Below are 19027 nucleotides of genomic sequence, written 5' to 3' on the forward strand. Positions count from 1 at the left end.
ACCAACATAAACTAGAAAGCTATTTAAATAACTCATGACCTTTTACTAGAATTTATCAAATTCTATTTTATTTATTGCGGTAAATTTTGACTAACTTGTAGATTTTATAATAGATTATCTGTTAAGGGAATAGATTTTTTTCACTTAAGATTTATATTACAACTGTGGCATGTGTCTAGTTTCAGAATGTGTAGGTTGCTATTTTTTTATTGCAATCAAGAGGACTAAACAATGTGTGTTTTCTGCTAATAATGACAGATATTAGTAAAACCCTGGCTTTCAGATATGCCAAGAGATAACAGGAAATTAACATTTTCAATATAAGAAAATGTTAAGTAAAGTTAGTTTTACCTACCATGGCACTTTGATTTCAGGGGTGTGATTCTTCCTGATAAAATTTTTTTTGCGGGTCGCGTGTAAAGCACGGTTCGTGTCTCCTCTACCATTGAAGGGCTTAAAAATCAGTTTGGAAGTTGTCCTTTATTTGTTATGAAGATGCTATAACTTTGCAAAATGAAGATTTTCTTTTTCCCATTCCTCCAAATGTAGATTAGGCTGCTGTAGAATGACAGATGAAGGTTGTTCTGCTGTGACTTCAGCTCTGAAATCAAACCCATCACACCTGAGAGAGCTGGACCTGAGCGGGAATAAACTAGGAGACTCTGGAGTGAAAAACCTCAGTGATCTACTGATGAACCCACAATGCAAACTGGAGAAACTAGTGTAAGTAACATTATACTGTACAGCAGTTACTGTGAGATTACAGTTCACTGTTTATTTTATTTTAAGACAACAAGTAATAGTGTTTATAGCTCTGCAGCTTCTGATTATTTTTTATTTTAAATGTCTTTTAACTAGTAATAAATCTTAGAACACTGCTATATATGTTTGTTTTTCTCACAACCTCATTTTCATCCACATAAAATTCAATATGTCGTCTAACCTGACTAAGGTCTATTGTGTTAAATATGAAGACTTTAATACATTGTACTGATTGTGTAAATGTTGAAAATAAATCTGCTGCTACAATAAAGAATAAAGAAAAGAGACATAGAAGAAATAGAAGGAAAATGAAAGAGAATAAACATCTTCCAGCACACAGAACTATTGTGACAGTTGAAAACAGAGTATGGGAATTAACCCATTCAGACCCTGCGTCCATTACAATGGACATCACATGTCAACCCCCCTTTTTTTTTACTTCTGAAGCATTTCACCTAGTTTAAAGCCTGCAGTCCATTAGATTGGACGCTTGTCATCCAATCAAATGGCAGTAAAGCTCTGCATGTAGTAATTATATAAAAAAACACTACTTTGAAGAGAAGCATGTCAGCACTTCACTCCAAACACAGAAGCAAGCAACATTTTCTATGGTTTTATTTACATTTTTTGATATGTTTGTCAGTATTTCATAGTTTGTATGTAAAATAGAAAGATTGAACTTATTAAAGTTAAAAATCGATTGTAGAATTTAAAATTTTAAATCAGGATTTTTTCAAATGTGTCTGTCCATTAGAATGGACAGTGGGTTCAAAAGCCTGTTACTGAAATCACATTCCAGTAATTGAAGTCCAGTAATGCTGATTGAAATTTCTTATATAAAAAATCTATATCACAGTACCGATACATTTTTTAAACTTTTTCATATGCAGAATATATAGTTCTTGAAGTGCTTGAACATATAGCTGATGGAAGTATCTCAGATGTTGACTTTATGTGGAGTGATGATGAGGAAGATGGAGATGTAAGAAAAATATCCGTATAAACTTTATAAAGTAAAATGGCTAGCTTCCGGCCAAACGAAACATACAGATTTGACATAAATCTAAAGCGTAACTTGAAAATGAATTATTTTTCTTACACAAACGCATCGATTCGCTTCAGAAGGCCTTTATTTATATAGGCCTTTATCCATCTCATAATAATGAGAAACTTTCTCATAATAATGACTTAACATCTCATAATAATGAGAAACTTTCTCGTAATAATGACTTAACATCTCGTAATAATGAGAAACTTTCTCGTAATAATGACTTAACATCTCGTAATAATGAGAAACTTTCTCATAATTATGACTTAACATCTCGTAATAATGAGAAACTTTCTCATAATAATGACTTAACATCTCGTAATAATGAGAAACTTTCTCGTAATAATGACTTAACATCTCGTAATAATGAGAAACTTTCTCATAATAATGACTTAACATCTCGTAATAATGAGAAACTTTCTCGTAATAATGAGAAACTTTCTCGTAATAATGACTTAACATCTCGTAATAATGAGAAACTTTCTCATAATTATGACTTAATATCTCGTAATAATGAGAAACTTTCTCATAATAATGACTTAACATCTCATAATAATGAGAAACTTTCTCGTAATAATGACTTATTTTCTCGCACTTCTACGCATGCGCAAAGCAGCGGAGCAGAAGGGCGTGCCACACTAGCGACATCCACTGGTCAAAGCCGTGTAAATGCATCACAGCAAACTTGGCACGCTCTGCAGTGAATAACATTAAAGACAAATGATCAGTATATGAGACAGGCTTCCATACTAGATAGTCTTTTATTCATTTGTAATCATTTGTATTTTTGTGTATGAACAAGCAGCAACACAAGGGTGATCCATGGATTTCAAATAGACGGAGGAATGATAAGACAGCACACCTTTCCAAATCTGTTTAAGAACACTTCATCTGGAAATCTGTGTAAGGGTCCGTTCATACAGAATGCGCTTTTTCATTGCTTTTCTAGGCATACGCGCACTAGACGGACGTTGCGCTCGCTCTTCTGCAGCGTCTTGCGCATGACACGGCGTTCTAAATTGAAAAGAAGTTCAGCTTTAAAAACACGTCTCGACCTTGCGTTTCCCCCCATTCCACTGCCCACTTATGTTTAAATGTCCCCAGTCATAAACATCTTAAAGGTGATTTCTGTATTGATATCTTCCAGATGAACCTGCACATCAAATATCCTAGCATCTGCAAAATACGTGTTATATTAACACACATATGTGTTACACTTAAACTTGACGAATAAATGTAATATTCCAACTTTAATCTGATAGTTTTGTAAATTCATGTAACAATTTCCATCGGTGTGCACAAGCAGGCGTCCTTCGTTACCATGGTAACCGTCCTGCTTCTGCATTCCACTTTCACACCTTATCGTGCACATGGAAAAGTATGGAAGATATAGGCCTACTGATGATGTTATTTAATGATACTACAGATTGCACTTAGTAGATCAAACTGACTTTAATGAAAACGTACTCGGTTACTAACGTAACCTCGGTTCTCTCTAGAAGAGGGAACGAGTACTGCGTTTTATCAAAACGCTACGGGAAAAGTCTCTTTTCACGAAACACTGAAGCAAAAAATTATCCTTTAATTTTCATATATGTAAAACGCGTTGCGGCAGCAGCAGTCAGCTATGGCGAGACGGCTTGCTCGCTCTTTGGCTGCTCTGCGGCAACTACTTAAGCCTATCGAGCGAGGCCTGAGATGACATCAGGCCAATGCACTTCCCGCCGAAACGGGCGTGGCTTACCTCTATAAAAGGAGCTCGAGAAGGCTGACTCACTTGATTTTGATCGCCGAAGCGAACCAGAGTGAACCGTACGCACGGCAGAGAACGCAGTACTCGTTCCCTCTTCTAGAGAGAACCGAGGTTACGTTAGTAACCGAGTACGTTCTCTTACGAGAGTCCTCTCGTACTGCGTTTTATCAAAACGCTACGGGAACCCCTTGCAAAACGCCGTGCGTGCTGGGATAAAAACACTGATCACCGGAAGCTATTTCAGGCATAGAGTGCATAATCACCAGGAGCCGGTTGCACCAACAGGGCTTACGTCTGGTCTTAAGGTAAGTAGGTCTTAACTCAGCATTCTAAGTCCAACCTAAAAGTTACGACAGTTGCACCACCCAGGCTTAAATCCTCTTCTCACTAAGACCGGACGTAAATCTTACGCCTAGTCAGTAGCAGGCGTAAATTCAAAATCTAGGCATATAATAGCGTTAATAGCCGTTATCCGACAGATAGTGTTTCTATAACCACTTGATAACTCAGCAGTAAAGACATAGCGGGCTTTTAGACGGGAGAGAGTTTTTTTTTTATTTTTTTTTTATTATTATTATTTTTTTATTAAACAAAAAGCACAAGGGATACATGTATCAATCACAAAAAAATAGACGGGAGAGAGTTATTAGGGACAGAAGCAATCCATTGGACATTTACATTGTTACAATGACGTTTCGATTCTGTCGGAGAGATAAACAGTTACAGTTTGTGTCGAACCACAACGCAGCATTGACACCAGCAGTAGCATAGTGCTGTTTTTATGCAAATGGTGCGTTTCAAAACACTGTTGGAGACATGATTAATGTCCACAAATCCACCGCGTGTCGATTGATACAGCTACAAGTTAACAAAACAGCGGCAGATAGTTTACAGCGTAACCTAGCAACGCACACTGCTAGTCAACTGCTATAGTTCCATGGTCATTCACATGAACGCGCAACGCTAAGACCAGGCGTAGTTAAGCCTAGGCTTAAGTTTGGTTGGTGCAACTGACGTTAAGTCAACTCTAAAGACTGGTCTTAACTAAGACCTACTTAGCAGTTAGGACCAGGCTTAGTAAAGCCCTGTTGGTGCAACCGGCTCCTGATTGACTCACACAGAGTCAGGGAATAAGGGTGGGAGCCTTAATTCCCTAAACTGTAGCGTCGTAGAATAGACATGTCCACAGACGCAAGTATAACATCACATAGACAGGGTAGGGAACCTGAACTAATGCGGAAAATGTGGGTCTTACACAGTTCTGCCCAAGATAGTCGGTAGCGCATTGCGCATGAGTTTCAGCGGTCTGACTAGACGGCTGAACAGATTACACCGACAAAAGCTTAGCCTGCAAGGCGGGAACCTCTAGGTTATAAAACCTGATAAATGTAGACGGCGAGGCCCAGCCCGCCGCCGTACATATATCCTGTAGGGAAATCCCGCTGGACCAAGCCCACGAAGAAGCAACGCTTCTCGTAGAGTGCGCTCTGACTCCCAACGGGCATGGAATGCCCTTGGCAGTATAAGCCAGCTCTATGGCGTCAACTATCCATCTGGATAGACTTTGTTTCGAAACAGCCATTCCTTTGGAACGTCCGTTGAACGATACAAAGAGCTGCTCTGTCTGTCTGAAGACAGCAGAGCGGCACATATAAGCTCTTAAAGCCCTAACAGGGCAAAGAAAACTCGAGTCCCCTTCCTCACTCGATGCCGGCAGGGCAGCCAGGGAAATGACCTGAGCCCGAAAAGGCGTGTTGAGGGATTTCGGCACATAGCCGTGCTTAGGTTTGAGTATGACTTTAGAGTCATTAGGACCAAACTCCAAGCACGCCGGGCTCACAGAGAGCGCGTGCAGGTCGCCTATGCGCTTCACTGAAGCGAGAGCCATCAGAAACACTGTTTTGAAAGACAAATGTTTGAGGCTAATAGACTGGATAGGCTCGAAAGGGGCACCTTTCATGGCCGCCAGGACCGTAGAAAGGTCCCACAAAGGGACTGAAGGAGGTCTGGGCGGATTCAGTCTCCTAGCTCCTCTGAGGAAGCGGATGACTAAATCATTCCTTCCCAGCAACTGACCCAGCGTTGAACCAGAGAACGCTGAAATAGCCACCACATACACTTTGAGCGTGGAAGGGGATCTGCCCTTATCCAACAGCTCTTGTAGGAAGGAGAGAACCTCCGTTACCTCACATTCGAGGGGTGAAATGCTCCGAGCTGTACACCAGCCGGAGAAAACCGACCACTTCGAAGCATAAAGCCGCCGAGTCGACGGCGCTCTAGCCTGAGTGATGGTATTCACGACTCCCTCTGCGAGACCAACGGGTATCCGTTGAGCGCCCACACATGAAGGGACCACAGTTCCGGGTGTGGGTGCCAAATCGAGCCCCCGGCCTGCGAGAGGAGATCTCTCCTCAACGGCAGTGGCCATGGAGCGATATCTGCCAACTGCATCAGAACTGGGAACCATGTCTGGTTCTCCCAGAACGGAGCTACAAGCAGGACTGGGCATTTTGTTTTCCTGACCCGTTCCAACACCTGTGGCAGGAGGGAGACGGGGGGGAAAAGCGTATAACGGGCAGCGCGGCCACCTTCGGGACAGCGCGCTGTCGGTCTTTGAAAAGAACGCGGGGCAGTGCGCGTTTTCGCGGGACGCGAAAAGGTCCACTTCCGCTCTGCCGAATCTCTCCCACAACAGCCGGACTGTTTGTGGGTGTAGAGACCATTCGCCTGGGGGAACATTGTTCCTGGACAGTCTGTCTGGGCCCACATTCTGAAGCCCAGGTACATGCACTGCTCTCAGCGAGCGTAAGTTGTGCTGAGCCCATAATAGGAGGCGTTTCGCCAGCCTGTACAGGGATATGGATTTCAGACCGCCCTGGCGATTTATGTAGGACACCACAGCCATGTTGTCCGAACGGACTATGACGTGTTCGTCCTTGATGTGGGGACAAAAACGCGTCATCGCGTTGTGCACTGCCAGCATTTCTAGGCAGTTTATGTGTTGGAGCCTTTCTCGTTCCGACCACAGGCCGAAGAACGGTCTGCCCTCGAGCAGAGCTCCCCATCCCGAGGTGGATGCGTCTGTCGACACCATCCTCACTCTCGAGGAAGTCCCCAGGCTTACACCTGATTGGTACCAGTCGTCCGCCGTCCAAGGCGCCAGGGCTGAAACACAGCCCTGATCGACCTTGAGGCGTAATCGACCGGTCGCCCACGCTCTGTGCGGTACCCGCGCTTTCAACCAGAACTGCAGCGGGCGCATGCGGAGCAAGCCCAGCCGGAGAACTGACGATGCTGAAGCCATGAGACCCAGCATCTTTTGAAACTTCCTGAGCGGGGTGACAGCGCCGCGGCGGAAAGACTTCGCCGCGCGCTGAATGATCAACACGCGCTGCGGTGACAGCCGCGCTGTCATAGACTGTGAGTCCAGAACGACGCCCAGAAACAAAATCGTTTGACTGGGGTTCAATGAGCTCTTTGTCCAGTTGACTGTGATACCAAGATTCTCGAGGTGATCGAGTAAAATGGTTCTGTGCTCCACGAGCTGTGATCGTGATTGAGCTAGGATCAACCAGTCGTCCAAATAGTTCAGCACTCGCATGCCTCTGAGTCTGAGAGGAGCGAGCGCTGCGTCCATGCATTTCGTAAATGTACGAGGTGCTAGGGACAAGCCGAATGGCAGGACTGTATACTGGTTTGTCTGACCCTCGAAGGCGAATCTCAAGTATCGCCTGTGGTGTGACGCTATCTGTATTTGAAAATACGCGTCCTTCAGATCTATCGACATGAACCAGTCTTCTCGGCGAACATGCGCGAGAATTTTGCTGGTTGTGAGCATTTTGAAACTGCGTTTCACTAATACTCTGTTCAGCCGTCTTAGATCCAGTATGGGTCTGATACCGCCGTCCTTTTTGGGGACTAGAAAGTATCTGCTGTATAGTCCCCCTTCGCTTAGAGCTGGGGGAACGCGCTCTATCGCCCCTTTGCTTATCAGTTTTGATATTTCGGCTCGAAGTAGGTGAGCTACTTCCAACGAAACCGAAGTTTCGACGCGCGCTATGAAGCGGGGAGGGCGTCGACAAAACTGTAGCGAGAAGCCTCTCTTTATAATGCCTAGCACCCAGTCCGAAACCCCTGGGAGCGCTGCCCATGCTTCTGCGTGCCTGGCTAGGGGCTGGATACGGAGCGCGCTCTGATCGCTGTGCGACAGAGGCGCTTCGGGGGATACAAACATAGGCGTTATGCCTGTGGCATTTGAGGCGGGGCGCGCGCTTAATACAGCGGGCGAAACGCTCGTCCTCGACCTTACTACAGTGCTTAGCTGAGTGAGGGAGGACTGAGAAAGATGTGGGCTGGGAGCGGGCACATTTACTGCTTTGGGCGCGGCGTCTGCCTGAGCAGAGCGCGCGCTCACAGTTCTCGTTTTTACAGAGAGCCTGTGATCTGTTAGACATAGTGTTCGTGGGCACTGGGAAGTGGGCACTCTCACTATGCTGGAAGCGCAACCGACCTGAGTCGATTTTATGTGCGCGGGCCCTAAGTGTAGGGCTGTGCTTATGTGTAGTGATGTGCACTGAGGAGTGGGCATCGAGACTACATTTATAGCACCATCGGCCGTGGCCGGGACACCAGAAAATACACTCTTTTTGAGATTTATCTGGGTAGCCGTGAGAACGGCTTTTGTGTGCAGGCAAGCGGGCAGCAGTGCGGACTTGCTCTCTGCAGAAAACGCTGGAACAGTCGCAAATCTTGGGACTGAAACAGCGGGGCGCTTGGGTGAGAGGCCGGTCGCAACGGGACTCACACACCTGCGCTTTCCTAGGCTTGCTAGGACTTCTTCGGCACTTCCGGTTTTACCACAATCCTCGATCGCGGCCCGCGCGAAGAGGGGCGCCGGGCGCTGGACCGAGAGCGGGGCCTCGAGCTGCGCTGTTGTGGCTGCTGCGAAGAGGCGGCCGAAGGCGGGGGCTGAGGCTGAGAGCTCCGCGGAGTCCGTTTGTCACGAACCGCTGCAGAACCGGAGCGCTTCGGCAGGAAGTGCTTGAAGGCTTGAGATGCTTTCTGGGCCTCTGTAAATCTCTCCACGAACTCGGAGAGAGAAGAACCAAAAAGGCCGGCGGAGGACAGCGGGGCATCGAGAAACGCGGTGCGCTCGGAATCGGCCATCTCCGTGAGCGTCAGCCATAAGTGCCTCTCAGCGACAGTGGTGGAAGCCATACACCGTCCCATGGCTTGTGCGGTGGCTTTAGTAGCTCGGAGCGTGAGATCTGAAGCGCTCCTTAAATCCGCGATGCAGATAGCGTCAGGTCCCATCTCGTCCAGCTTACGGAGGAGATCACCCTGGTAAATCTGCAGCGTAGCCATGGTGTGTAGCGATGACGTGGCCTGCCCAGCGGCGGAGAAAATTCGCGCGAGCAGCGTCGACGTCATGCGGCAGGCTTTCGAAGGCAACACCGGTTTAGTCCGCCGTCCAGCAGAGGGCGGGCAAAGGTGGGTCGCTATCGCCTGTTCCACCGGCGGAAGAGAGAGGTAGCCTCGGTCTTTGGCATTATCCAGAGAGGAAAATGCGGGTGACACAGATGACCGCGTCCGCGCAGAGTAGGGCGCGTTCCAAGCCTTCGCAACTTCTTCATGTAACTCAGGAAGAAAAGGAGCGGGCTTAGATTCCGGAGAAGTGCGTTCACCAGGGAGGAAGCTACCATCCAGCCGGGTTCGAGAGGGGGGCTCCGGTGCAGACCACTCGAGGCCGAGGCTCGCTGCGGCCAGCGCGAGTACTCGCATGAGCTCCGTCTCGATGTTGGCTCTCGTTGAGGGCTTGCGGGCAGGAGGCGCGAGATCCTCAGAGCTCGCCCAATCCTCGCTGCCTGAAGCTAGCAGAGAGCAGGAATCCTTCTCCCCCGACGCGGCCTCTGAAACGACTTCCTCTGATGAAGCGGCGGCAGACTGCGGGAGCTGAGCATCAGGAAGTGATTCGAGAGAGGCCGGTGAAGCTGGCGGGCGAACCGGCGAGCTTGGTCGGGCTGGAGCGGGTTCCGGGACCCGCTGCGAGCGGCGCTTTTTACGGCGCGGCATCGCGGCGGTGAATGCAGGCTTGGAGAAGGATGCCAGGCGAGTCCTCAGAGTCACCATCGGCAAAAGCTCGCAGTGAGGGCAGCCGCCGTCAGCGAGCGCGAGCGCTGCATGGTCCTCACCCAGGCAGGAAACACAGATGACGTGCTTGTCTCCCTCGGTGAGTGGGGCTCGGCACGAGCCGCAGGAAGGCATCTTTAAAAAGACGCAGCTCTTTTAGGGGTGAGTGTTGCAGCGAACACACACACACACACAGAAAAGCAATAGTAATAAAAGGATATAGGCGTCGGAAAGCGCAGCAGGTACGGCTGTAGAAGGCGGCGTTGGCCAGCGGCTTCGAGGGCTCGTCCCGCTGAGGTGCTTGCTTCAAACGACGCTGCTTCCGTGATCCAGCGATGCGTGCGCTTCGCTGAAGAGATTAAAAATCAAGTGAGTCAGCCTTCTCGAGCTCCTTTTATAGAGGTAAGCCACGCCCGTTTCGGCGGGAAGTGGCGAGGAGGGCTCGAAGCGCCCTAATTGGCCTGATGTCATCTCAGGCCTCGCTCGATAGGCTTAAGCAGTTGCCGCAGAGCAGCCAATGAGCGAGCAAGCCGTCTCGCCATAGCTGACTGCTGCTGCCGCAACGCGTTTTACATATATGAAAATTAAAGGATAATTTTTTGCTTCAGTGTTTCGTGAAAAGAGACTTTTCCCGTAGCGTTTTGATAAAACGCAGTACGAGAGGACTCTCGTAAGAGAACAACTGTTTTGCAGAGCGTGCCAAGTTTGCTGTGATGCATTTACACGACTTTGACCAGCGGATGTCGCTAGTGTGGCACGCCCTTCTGCTCCGCTGCTTTGCGCATGCGTAGAAGTGCGAGAAAATAAGTCATTATTACGAGAAAGTTTCTCATTATTATGAGATGTTAAGTCATTATTACGAGAAAGTTTCTCATTATTACAAGATGTTAAGTCATTATTTCGAGAAAGTTTCTCATTATTACGAGATGTTAAGTCATTATTTCGAGAAAGTTTCTCATTATTACGAGATGTTAAGTCATTATTATGAGAAAGTTTCTCATTATTACAAGATGTTAAGTCATTATTTCAAGAAAGTTTCTCATTATTACGAGATGTTTAAGTCATAATTACGAGAAAGTTTCTCATTATTATGAGATGTTAAGTCATAATTACGAGAAAGTTTCTCATTATTATGAGATGTTAAAGGGGTCATATAATGGTACATGCACTTTTACAAGTTGATTGCACTGAAATGTCTGTTGGCAGTGCCTGTACACAACCATCCTATCATGATAAAAATCCATCCAGTGGTTTTGTTTTAATCTCCTTATATGTTTGACCCTCTCTGAAATCAAGCCGTTCGATATTGTGACGTCATAATATCCAACGCCCCTCCCGCTATTGTGATTGACAGCCGTGTTTCAACACAAGACCCGCCCTGAGCGAGCTGTGACAGCCGTCATAGTAGTCCGCCATTGTTGTTATGCTGGAGCAGAATGGCGTCTAAGCAATTATGGTGTTCAGTTCTTAGATGTAATAAGGAACACAGCAGTCATTTGGATGTTCCTAAATCCGAGCCGTTGAAGATGCAGTGGCTGAGTTTTGTTTTTGAAGCGATATGCCCAAAGGATTGACGCGGGGATTCCCTCACGGGGATTCCCCACGATCGTCGGTGCTTTCATGTTTGCGCGAATCATTTCACACCAGACAGCCTTACAAACGAGAAAAAACGGATCGGTACCAACGTGTTCCTGCTGAACCTCCAGAAGATGTGAGTGTAATGTTTTATTAACCTTTATATTAATCTTTGCGAAATTTGCAAACCTTGCTGCAGGCTTCACGATGAATGCGTCTAAGGTTTACACTCAGGGTACATTACGGCATGTTTTTAGTGATGTTACATATGACACCGAAGCTTCGATGCGCGTATCACTTAAGCGACACAATTTGTAGTGAAGCCCCGTATCGAGGCGTGTATTGGTTTACTAGAGTCACGTGATCGATGACAAACGAAGCCTCACTTTCTGTCCAGTCACGTGCGCGTTTCGCTTTGGGTGTCAGAAGGCTCGAACTTCAGATCGTACAGTATTTAAGAGTCATTGTTGCCTCAGTCTGGTTGATATGTACAATTATTGATATTGACATTTAATAACAGATGATCCTATCAGACAATGTCCTTATTCATTGTGTGTGTGTGTGTGTGTGTGTGTGTGGAGAGAAAGTGAGAGAGTATAGGCCTACATTAAATCTTATTGAATCATATAAGCTTAAGCTATTATTTTTTATTTTATTGTCACACTTTAATGGGAAACTGAATTTATTTAATGAACAAATCAAACACAAACATGTAAGGTTTTTATTTGTACACATAATAACATTGAAACTATGGAGTGTGTTGTGGTTGCTTCATCTGCCCGAGCTTCTAACACAGGCTTCTGGCTGCTTTATTTTAAATAAGCACCAGATGGCGCTGTTCTCTGCGCTGTTCTCGACACTCTCGAAGCTTTGAATCTTTTCCCGGAACAGTCAGGGGAAAGCTTCAGTGATTCATGAGGCTTCATTTACCCATCCCTACATGTTTTCTATGTACGACATTCTCAATAATCCCACGTTTATAATGAACAACGCGTGGTTATTGTGTGTAGAAACGGTGTACGCACAGAGCAGAGGGGCGGGGTGAGCAAAGCTCATTATCATTTAAAGACACATGCACTGAAACGGCGTGCTGAAAACAGAGCTGTTTTTGACCAGGTAAAATTAGTGTTTTCTTACAATACTAATGAGAATTTTTAATTAAAGTATATTACACACTTTTAATTTAGACCCTAAAGAATCATATTAGCTTGTACAAAAATGGCATTATATGACCCCTTTAAGTCATTATTATGAGAAAGTTTCTCATTATTATGAGATGTTAAGTCATTATTATGAGAAAGTTTCTCATTATTATGACTTAAATAATCTTTTTTTTTTACTCAACGTGGTGGAAACGGGCTTCCATAGTTGACAGTATAGCCATTGATTTCCATATTTTTTCCCACTATAGCCTATATGTCCTAATAACTACATATTATATTATTATGATATAATATTATCATTATTAGTAATTATTTTGAAAATTATAATAATATTTATCAGTAATAATGTATCAATATAGATATTACAGTACAATACCGTATAATTAATTACAGCAAAAGCAGATCAAATGACGAAATACAGTACAAATACAGTAAAGTACTATTTGGTAGTTTACAGTACTGATCTTGTGTACTGTAAAGTGAATTACAGTACAGTTACTGGAAATCGAAATACATGCATCATGCATGGCAACCGTGCTGCCATAATGTACTGTAGAAATACAAGAAAATCGTTAACAGAGAAATTGTTTCAAAGATGCGCAAAGAAAATGACTCTAACATGACCATATTGATTGATTCTAAGATATTTAGGCCTAGTTTGTTACAAACAATGTGCAATCTGTAAAACAAAAACCTCAAAATTAAAGTTGAAATGGTATACTGTTGGAAAGTTTTTGACCTTGAGAAAAAGCTTCAAGTATATACTAACAATTTTTATGTTTATTATTTAATTTTATGTTGGTACATTTTTGTGAAGTACACCTGTTTTGACCTGACGTCCATTTAAATGGACAAAAAAAATTACAATTAAAGCCAAACATTTTTTATTTTTTTTGGTCTCATTTATAGAAGCCTCATGAGCTGGGAAAATGTACTTTTATATTTTTCAGAAACTTAAAACATAATTCAGGTCTGAATGGGTTAAACTAGTGCCTGATGTAGAACTTCAGTTAGACTGTTCACATGGATCTGAGTCATTGTCTTTTCTCTTTCTGTCTTCAGTCTGTGTAAATGCAGTATTACAGAGGAACAGTGTCTCATCCTGACTTCAGCTCTGAAATCAAACCCATCACACCTGAGAGAGCTGAACCTCAGTGGGAATAAAATAAAAAACACAGGAGTGAATCACTTATGTGACGTACTGAAGGATTCACACTGTAAACTTGAGATATTAAGGTCAGTAACATTCACATACATCAGTGGTCCATTTTCGATATCATATTTTGTTTAAAGGGATAGTTCACCCAAAAATGGAAATTCTGTCATCATTTACTCTCCCTCAAATTGTTCCAAACCTGTATGACTTTCTTTCTTCTGCTATACACAAAAGAAGATATTTTAAAGAAGGTTGGTAATTAAACAGGTGCTGCAGTATTTTTTTTTCCTACTATGGAAGTCAATGGGGTCCATCAGTCGTTTGGTTACCAACTTTCTTCAAAATATCTTCTTTTGTGTTCAGCAGAAGCAGTGTAATGCCATCAAATTCAGTAAGCAAATATAATGCAAAAGCTATGGTTGTAACTATTATGTTAGCTGCGTACAGTACCAGTATAATTTGTGTAAAGAATAGGCCTACTGATCTGCAATTACTTCAAACTAAGTGTTGCATAACCAACATTAGAGCAGTGATGTGTGAACTAAATTTGGTGTGTTACAGTGAAGTTATTAAATATTTTTCATAATATAAAATGTGCAAAAGCAGTGTAGTATGACCAGTGGGACACCATTGTGTAAACTGAATTGGGTGGCACTACAGTTTGTAACATTGAAGTTATTTTTTGACTATGAGTTGATGCTGTAGTCGTCCCTTCGAACTTGTCTCTCAGCCGCCTGCTCATAGAGATCCATTTAGCCTATATTATAAAAGCTTGTTTTGATGAGAATCGGGTTGTAGCTCGTTGTCTAGGTTACTGTGATTGCAAATAGGTGTCGTTTGTGTTTTAACAACGTTTAGCTCAAGAATATTGATCCGGGAAGTTCGAATAGCCTATTTGAATATATTGCCAACTTCACTGAACTCCTTGAGATAAGCACTGACCGCATTTCTTTATATTTGAGTTCAAACAATATGAAACGCTCAATTAACGTACGGAGCTCTGAGCCAGCGGGACATTAAACAGGAAGCGTCTGTCCAAGCTCACAATAGGTTTTGCGAGGGAGCGCATACGTTTTGAGAGGGAACACAATAAGTTTTGAGAGGGAACGCAAAAATAAAAAATAAAAAAAATTCTCCCATCCTAAATTTTTTCCACCACCACGTCCCTAGGGGCTCCGTAGATACTCAACCCAAAACTGAAAGTTTCATCATTTACATTCCTTAATGACATCTCAGATGTATACAAGTTTATTTTTAGATAAATAATCTGTCTCTATGTACTGGACCTCCAAAGATGACGCTTCATAAACCACACAAAGCACACACAACAGTTATCCATACAACCCCAGTTGATAAAAAGAAATAAACGATAGGTGTTTGTAAGAAAAATACTAATATTTTAAACCATAGACCATCATATCTATAAACCAACTGTAACATTGTGTGGATTATCTCTTTAACAAACACTTCAACAGTTTAAACCAAGACACTTTATTCTCTTTCTCTCCTGAAAAGACTGTTTACAGTGAAACATATTTCACCTTAGTCATGTGTTTTGTGATCTGGTGAAAGTAAGATGATCTCTGTCTGTTTGTCTCTTTCTAGCCTAAGTGACTGTGGCATTACAGATGTTTCTGCTTTAACTCAGTCTTTGACAAACTCAAACGCACTGCAGTTTTTAAAAGAGCTTGATCTGAGCGACAATATGATCAGAGACACAAAGCAGCAGCTCAGAGACGTGATACGAGACTCAAACTGTACACTGAGGTGAGTAAACATCACTGTGATGTTAAAGATACTTTCTTTTATTTGTGCTAGGAAAAGTTTTATTAAAAACCTGTTTCAAAGTTTGCGTTCTCATGCCACCAAAATGCTGTGTCATGTAAATGAACAACCAGAATGCATTCAACGTTTTCTGTTGAAAACTGTGTCATGTAAATGGCCCTATAAATTATTTTTACAATGGAAATGAATCAACCCTCAACTTACTTAAACTAGACAATGACTTTCTTCTAGAGCTGCTGTACAGCCAAAGATAATAATAATGTTGCTTTAGTTTCCTATTATCACTGTAAAGCTGCTTTGTAAAAATCTGTATTGTAAAAAGCGCTATATAAAGGAAGGTGACTGGGCTTGACATGGCCAATGAAATCTCTAGAATCAGCCAGGGGGCGGGGTTTGGACTTTAGTGGTTTGTACTTTAGTGGTTTCGGGAGAAAAAACTAAGGAAAAAACAACTTTAATTAACAATAGCTTTATGTTATAATATAATATAATATATATATATATATATATATATATATATATATATATATGTGTTTGTTTGTTTGTTTGTTTGTTTGTTTGTTTGTTTGTTTGTTTGACTGATAGAACAAAATTAGTTTTACACAGATCGTAAAACGCAGGTAAATCAGTGCAGATTCCAGCTTCCGCTCACAGCCGTCCAGCCTCACATGATCAATGTCTCTGTCTATTGTGTGTTTCTACTTTCACAAGCATCACGTCACATTGCTTTAGGCTTTCTTTACTTTATAAACTCTAAGATATGTGTGAGGATCTGATGTCTGTACAACTTAATCTAAAATGTACATTCTATATTCAAATAAAAACTCTGTTCTCAACTGACAATATCAGTTTTATATCTTTAAAATGAACAGGGATTTGGTGAGATTTGATGTGACCATTTAAAACCTATATCTTATGAATTCAGAGTGATTATACAGAAATTCATGTATTTAATAGCAGATTTAAACTGCTTCAAACCACACTGGCACGACAAATGTATCAAAAACAGTTTATCTTACAAGCTCTTATGTATTTCTATTGAAAATGACTAGTAATGTAAACAGCATTATTAGAAATATACATGTACACATAAGTGATATTGAATGATTATTGTTGGTTTAGTACTCTTACAAATGATCATTTTATTTTATTTACAGGTGAAATGGATTGAGAAGATCTTGGTCAGAGCTGAGATGAAGCAAGAAAAAAGAAGTCTTTAGTATAAGGCCTTCAATCATGATGATATTGGAATTAAACTCATCCATATTGAAGAAATTAAAATATTGCTAATCATAACTGTCATTGCCAAATTTAGCACTCAAATATATCAAGTGATATTGAACGTTAAATTGTTGTGGGCTACATTATGGAAGTAAAATAATGCCAAATGTTCTTGAAACAAAAAGCCTGTTGAATTGCACTACTTGTAAAAATATGCATTGCATTAACCATGCTTGCATTTTAATGCATTGTATTTTTAGGGCTTGCATTTTTATGGGCTGAAATTCGGCATGGTTGAATATTTAAGCTGTGAATATTTCAATTCAAAACATTTCAAACTCATTTTATTATTAAAAATTCAATAATCCATATTCACCTTTCATATTTCACTTCCAAAATATTCAAACTGTTTAAAAATACAAGCTAAAATATTCAACAGGCCATTTATGGTCCATTTTATTTCGCTTAAATATAAATAGCCTAAAAATATAAATGGCCTAAATAATTGGCCTAAAATCATGACCAATGTGAATCATGCAGATCAGTAATAAAAAAAAATTGGGTGGGGGGTTTGGTGGGTTGATCACTGCCCTTTCATCTTAATCACGCTATGCAATATGGGATAATATTAAACCATTTGTCTGTGATGTTTTTTGCTATTCACAGTCAGAGAGAGAGAGAGTTAGAGAGAGAGAGTGAGTTTCCACTAGTGATAGTAATGGACGATAGAACTAAACAAAAGTTTAGTCTGGTTACACTTTAGGGCTGTGATATAAATCTAATTTTATTTTGGATTTTGGCTTCCAAGGATTATAAAAAGAAGATATTTTGAGGTAAAACGTTTAAAAACTAGATCTAACAAAAATATATCACGATTTTTTTTAGGAAAATCACGATTCATGATTTTATCACGATTCTTTTTCATGTTGATTTTAGTATTTTGCAAGTGACCATTACAGCCAAACTAATTTCTCTATTTTAAAAACAAAGCCTTACAAGGAAACAAAATATAAAAAATATAAAATAAAAGACTGAAGTTCCGCCTACTTGCCTGTCAATCATCCACTGAGCTGAAACAAATTAACTTTGCCAGTTACATGCAGCTTTTAATGAAAATAATCTGTACAGAAAACTCTGAGAAGCATATACAAAACTTCTTCATTATGCCTTATTATCCTGATTCAAACATCACGATTGTTTAGATTAAAATCCAAGTATCTATAAACAATGCTGCACTTTACCAAACCTCTTTCTAGAGACCTTGGCATATCTTAAATTATATCAGTGCCATTGATTTGTCTCAAGATGCACACCAGGATTTTTTTTTAAGCTTTTTTTTTAAAGTTTATAAAAGCTACTTAAAATAATCTAATTGACCTAAGGCCAAATCCTGGTTTAATCTAAGCCCTGTCTGTGAAATTGTGCCTATTTCTTCCCCCACCTTGTATTTTATTTTTATTTTTTCACATTGCGGTTCAGGGCTTCTGTGGTATTGTAATGTGTTGGCATATTGTAAAATAAAATTGTATTATATTATTTTGTTTGAAGTGTTAATTAGTTCAGTAGACAGAAATAAAATGTCACATCTGCAGTTCTCAAGATGACCACGAGAGGTCAACAACCCGCCCAAATCTTCAGCAGAACTAGTATTTTACAGCTCTGTTTGTGATTGCTTTTCCTTTGGAATTCCAAAGCTGCCAAAATAATAAATACATAAATAAACATAATGAAGAATAAATAAAGAAATAAAAATATTTCCACATTTATTTTTGTATACATGTATTTATGTCTTAATTTTATTTTGTTCTCATTTATTTATTTCTACATTTCTTTGTCCTCATGTAATAAGGGGGGCATGCTTTACCTCAGACAGAGCTCAGAGTGGCAGTGCTGAAGCTTTGAGGCCACAGTGACACTTTGTGGTGTGAACAAACGAAATGAAGAGGTGTGTGTGGGCTGTGGGCACATGCCCTTTGCAAGTCACACAGGAAATTAATAATGACTTAAAGCATGATAAAAGATTTTGGCCATATTTCTCATCTCTATGTCATTTAATATCACCCTGACTGCATGCTATTTTGGGTGATCATAAATACTCTTTATCCTGGACATGGCCATAATAAAATCATCCGGTCGGGATTTTTAAAATGTCTTGGCACACATAAACAGAAGCCACATCTTCAACAGATCTGAGAACAGACACTTTTACACAGAAGCACGTACATGTGAAATGATACAGTATTAATCACATTTTATGTAAATGCACTGGATGAGGCTGATAAGAGTTTGTGTTTATTGTCGATGAGACTCGCACACCAGCTCAGAGAAACCAGAGTACATTTCACTGAAGTCTACGCAAGCATATTGATCAATGCGTTTGAACCACGACTGCAAATTCAGTTTCCATTCGCATTTCCTAATTTTGCATGCACAAC

At 41.7% G+C, this 19027-nt stretch overlaps 1 protein-coding gene across 1 annotated transcript in view; it reads left to right on the forward strand.

Annotated features, from left to right (window-relative positions):
* LOC308702146 (uncharacterized protein) overlaps positions 1-18364 on the forward strand; it is a 100167-nt gene extending 81803 nt beyond the window's left edge. Inside the window, exons 28-31 of the mRNA XM_081384813.1 lie at positions 550-723; positions 13493-13666; positions 15192-15353; positions 16529-18364. Coding sequence (XP_081240939.1) covers positions 550-723; positions 13493-13666; positions 15192-15353; positions 16529-16532 — 514 coding nt within the window. The 3' untranslated portion in view covers positions 16533-18364. The remainder of the gene's footprint in view (positions 1-549; positions 724-13492; positions 13667-15191; positions 15354-16528) is intronic.
* The last annotated feature ends 663 nt before the right edge of the window (positions 18365-19027 follow it).

Source organism: Scardinius erythrophthalmus, assembly GCF_964197995.2.
Source record: "Scardinius erythrophthalmus genome assembly, chromosome: 14".
Lineage (NCBI taxonomy): Eukaryota > Metazoa > Chordata > Actinopteri > Cypriniformes > Leuciscidae > Scardinius > Scardinius erythrophthalmus.